This window comes from Arachis ipaensis, chromosome B10 (genome assembly GCF_000816755.2).
Source record: "Arachis ipaensis cultivar K30076 chromosome B10, Araip1.1, whole genome shotgun sequence".
Classification (NCBI taxonomy): domain Eukaryota; kingdom Viridiplantae; phylum Streptophyta; class Magnoliopsida; order Fabales; family Fabaceae; genus Arachis; species Arachis ipaensis.
Window position 1 is genome coordinate 135,577,584 of NC_029794.2, and position 5,396 is coordinate 135,582,979.

A 5,396-nucleotide genomic window follows, 5' to 3' on the forward strand; every position below is an offset into this window, starting at 1 on the left:
AATAATATTTTTATTATGTATTATTTATTTAGTTTCATTTTAATAATATAATTCAATTAAAAATAATAGTAACTTAATATAATGCGCCTGAAAATTTCTCGTCTAATAATTCCATGATTTCCATAGTCATTATTAGTCAATGGTCACCACTCCCCCCTACTTTGACTTGTGTTACCTGCTTGTGTGGGTTTTTAAAATTGTTGTCTTCTCTGTCGTTTTATCTCAAAACGACACAACACCGCCCAACATGAACGCACCAACGACACTCAATGCACCTCTCACGCACCCGAAGATTCCAGCCGACGGCGCACCGCCACACTGCCGGTGACTCCTTCCTTACCATGTCACCGGAACCCGTTGTCATCCATCTCCGGCGTACCCTCGCCGCCGCCCTCCTCTTCTTCGCCGTTTCTCTCTCTTGCTTGATTCTCTTCGGAAACTTCGAGCACTTTCGGTTCTTCCCTTCCTCTCATCGATTCCCCAATCTCCCCACCGTTTTCCCTTCGCAGCTCAACGATGCCGACGCGGTGAGTTAAGGTTCTTAGCTCCCCTCTTTATGTAGAAAAGAAAAGTTTGATTTTGTGTTTTCTCGAATAAGGTTTTATTTTTTTGTACTAATTTGAGATTTTGAGCTGAAATCTGTGTTGTTTAGTTAGCTTATGATGTATATTTTAGATTGAAATGTCTTTCAATGGTGTTGTTGGTTAGGACTTGGGAGTTACTTTTTTTTGGATAGTTTTGTTTTCTTTTTTTTAATGATCCAGTGACTAATTATTAATCCCGATGCAATGATGAAACAGAGGAGGATGAAAATCATGAAATCATGCCCCCATTTCCTTTTTTTTTTTTTTGAGAAAATTGTTTCTTTGGATATTATGCAAATTTAGTAGTTGGCTTGTTCTCCAAATTTAGTAGTTAGCTCACTAGTCCGTTTAAGAAAGTGTCGATGGTTTGAATCCCACCATATGCATGCAGCAACCCATTGACCAGTGGAAAACTCTTAAATGGAGCTCCGATTTGCAACTGATTAGTCACTCTGTTACACACAATTCTTCTCCGCTCCTTCCCCATTCAACTCATCTAATCCTAGCCTTCCACTTCAAGTTCGTTATACTAGTTTAGAAAAATGCCTAAATCAACTAATTAGCTAAATTCCGTAGGAAACAAAAAAAAAAAAAAAACTTGTGATTGGAAAGTTTGGATGTCAGGCAAATTTATGGAGAAGCTATCATGGTGGCAGATGGTCATGTGATTTGGGCAAAGTTTCTTTTCCACATCTCATAGCTTAGTTTTCTTCCATGTCCATGCTCTAGCCCTGTTTTTTACAAAAAAAAAAAGTAGTTGGCTTGTGTAATAGTTGAAGAAAAATCTAGTTATATCCTTAATGCCTGTACTTTCTAAGCCTCGCTGCCACTCCACGAGAGGTGTTGAACATGCCGGCTTGTTTACTATGGTTTTTTGTTTGCTTGACAAAACACTGCAGTTGTTGAGGCAAAGTCTGGAATCAAAATCAAGGCTTTCTTGAATTCTTCTTGTGTTTTATTTGTTCAATTTGTTGGTGGAAGAAGTGGTCACAGTTTTTATTCTGTTTGGCTCTTCAGGCTAGCAATGAATATCCACTCGAAGAAATTCTGAAAGAAGCTGCCATGGAAGACAAAACTGTTATCTTAACCACATTAAATGAAGCATGGGCATCACCAAATTCAGTCATTGATCTTTTCCTTGAGAGCTTTAGAATTGGATATCGTACACGTAGGCTTTTGAATCATTTAGTAATTATTGCATTGGACCAAAGGGCGTTTGCACGCTGTAAAGTTATACACACCTATTGCTTTTTGCTTGTTAGTGAAGACAGTGACTTTCATGAAGAGGCATATTTTATGACTTCTCGCTACCTGAAAATGATGTGGAGAAGGATAGATTTTCTACGTTCTGTTCTTGAGATGGGGTACAATTTTGTATTCACAGTAAGTATTTCAATGGCTAATCCCTTTCTATTTCACATGATGTAATCTTTGGAATTGTCTCTTACTGTTATTAACCTGGAAAAGCTTTTCAGAGTATGAAATTTTCCTTTTAATCCACCAAATTGTAATAGCAGCTTATTCATAACCTGATCAACCGCAGCCAAATTTTTAGCCCTGCATTTGATTGTTGATTCTTCCATTATACACACACTAAGTTTCTTTTACATGATGGAGAAAAATTTTAAAAGGAAAAGAAGAATTAAAATATTCTATATAGGAAGCAAGATACATTTCTAAGATGTCTAAATTAGATTGATGTGATTGTATTCCTCTTCCAGGATGCCGATATCATGTGGTTCAGGGACCCATTTCCTCAGTTTCACCATGATGCAGATTTCCAGATAGCATGCGATCATTTCACGGGTAGCTCGTATGATTTAGAGAATAGACCCAATGGAGGGTTCAACTTTGTAAAGTCCAATAATAGATCAATAGAGTTTTACAAATTCTGGTATTCTTCGCAAGAAGTCTATCCGGGATACCATGATCAGGATGTGCTCAATTTCATCAAGGCAGACCCTTTCATCACCGATATAGGACTGAAAATGAGGTTCTTGGATACAGCAAATTTTGGTGGCCTTTGTGAACCAAGCAAAGATTTAAATCAAGTTTGTACAATGCATGCAAATTGTTGCTATGGCATGGATAGTAAGCTTCACGATCTTAGAATTATGCTTCAGGATTGGAAATACTATTTGACCTTGCCTCCTAAGTTGAAGAGATTGTCAGTTATCTCCTGGAGGGTTCCTCAGGAATGCAGGTTGGCTATATTTAATTTGGTTCTTGCTTACCATTTTGATTTACCTTTTGCTCTTTTTTGTTTTAATTAATGGATTCTGATTGGGTTGAAACGTTTTCTCAGCATTGATTCTCTCCAGCACCAAGGTTCACCGGAGATGAGTGTTGAAGAGGATTAGAGTTTCATTGCACATTTCTCATACATGATTATTGATTAATTACATGATGCATCAAAGTGAAAGTTCTACTAGGATGCTGCAAAAACAGACTATATAGCACTGATACTAACATGGAGACAGGACATGGGACACAATATAACATGAATATCTAGGATACTCACTCCAAATTTTGGAAGTTGTAACATTTAAGATACTGATATCATATGTGTATATCTTGTACTATTTTCTTTGTTTGTGTGTTATACTGTGCTCAAGTCCCCAGAAGAAAAAAAAATACAAGCAGGTTGTCATTGTATTTGTAAGGTGTGATTAGTAAGTGTCATAGGACAAAAAAAAATAGACACAGGAAATAGAAGACAAAATAGAAAACTTGTGTCTTCTTCTTGTCTCCACCTTTTATGGATTTTGGGTTGATAGAAAATTATAAGCAAATTTTGTCTCAAAATATTAAACATTTTGCTTGTCTTCCTTAAATAAGTTCGTTGTTTCTGTTAATCACTTGTTATTTCAACCCATATAAGATATTTTACTTTTTCTGTTCTCTCTAATCTCTGGTTGTTTTGTGCTTGAAATATACGAGGATGATTTCTCTAATCTATATAAGAATTTTTCTGGTTAAAGTATGGAAACATTGACAAGTGGATATAGCAAATTATGTAAGTGACATTAATCTGTTCATTCTTCTTCTATTTTACATTCTATAATGTAAGTGACAGAATGAGACTTGAGAGCTTAACGCCTTAACCAAATATGGTTACTAAAAGGGTGAAGTAGCCAGTTCTTTTAATTTAAAAAAAAATTAAACATCTTATTTTAATCTTATAAAATTTTAAATGGGTTAAATATTGTCTGATCGTTAAATTTGATAAGAACAATTAGTATATTCAAGAGTCAATAATAATTAATTTTAATACATAAGTAAAATTGACTCGTTAATGATAAACAACGTAAGTTTTTTCTTTAATTGAGAAGCATTGATGATTGATTGATAGGATTAGGAATTTATTTATAAGAAAGAAATCGAAAAGATGAAATATTACAAAAAAAATTTGATTATGTTTTTTATTTTTCTAATATATTGAAAAAGATATAAATTAACAATAATATTGTTAATGCTTATATTACTTATTCTATTAACTATTTATATTAAATTTAATGATAAAATAACATTAAATTTATTTAAAAAATTCTAAATAAAAATAAAACGTTTAAACCGTTAACTATAAAAAAAGAATTTGACCCAAATATTAAAAAATAAAATAACACTTTACCCGTTATTAAATTTTGCTATATCACGAGGCTCATTCTCCCAGCAAAATAGTTGCAAGCTTTTTCATCCTTTTTTCCTTTTTAGAATGTTTATTTATTTATTATTACAATAAGAGAAATTGTTATTTTGTCAAGCAAATGTTTTTCTTTTCTCACTCTTTTTATCCATTATATATGACATTTAACGATTAGCAATGCTGGGTGTAAATTACCGAATTGGACCGAAAATTATCACAGAACCAAACCGAATTTTACAACAACCGATTGAAAAATTGAATTAGTGTGAATGGATAAGAACTGAATTAGTGTGAAGATGGCTCAAAAATAATTTCTTAACTTTACTCTAATACTATATTAGAAATTAAATATATCTAATTCAACTTCAAAAACCAATTTTTGCAATAAAATTTGCTTCATAGTTATACAGTAAAAGAAAATTATTGATGATGAATTGGTAAGATAAGATAGACGAATCTAGGTTCGGCAAGAACCAAAGGAGGTATCTCTTAGCTTTTTCAAACTGTATCTTCGTTAACTCTTTTTTTTTTTTTCATTTATATATATTAATATTACTATAACTTTGTTAGGTTACAATGCATCTTCTAATCTTGATTAAAGAATAATTAATTAGTAACAGCAGAACGAATTGTGTTTATTATTTTTCTTGTGAGAAACACGAGCTGCATGCATGTGCCTAGTCATCATTTTCTTTTTCTCAGCTTGCTTAATTATTTGTGGGGTAAGTCTTTAACTATATATATTCCAAAAATTAAAATGGCAATACATAAAAAAAAAATGATAAATATATGGTGGAAATTTAGCCGAAAAGGAATATATATGGTGGAAAACTTTCAAGAGAGCTGCTTGAAAGTCGTAAAGATTAAAGATTGGAATATGCTCTTTCTTCTTTTCTTTTTTTTTTCTTTCCCTTTTTTGTGGATTTTTTGAAGCTAAAAAAATTAAATAGGATAAAGCAAATATATAAAATAGGAATAATAATAATGCATGGGAATCACTTGCTACTAGACACAAACTAACGAAAAATACTATAGAGTCATTAAAATTTATTATTTTTAGTTATCAATTAATAATTAATATTTAAAAATATAAATTAAAATATATTATTAAATTGTTAAATTAAAAAAAATTAAAAATAATAAATTTTGATAACTCTAATATTTTT

General features: G+C 32.0%; 1 protein-coding gene across 1 annotated transcript; it reads left to right on the forward strand.

Moving 5' to 3' along the window:
- Positions 140–3,435, forward strand: LOC107624245 (uncharacterized protein At4g15970). Its single transcript, XM_016326728.2, has 4 exons — positions 140–527; positions 1,602–1,967; positions 2,306–2,787; positions 2,890–3,435. The coding sequence occupies exons 1-4, from the start codon at positions 270–272 to the stop codon at positions 2,942–2,944; spliced, it is 1,161 nt and encodes a 386-aa protein (XP_016182214.1). The 5' UTR covers positions 140–269; the 3' UTR covers positions 2,945–3,435.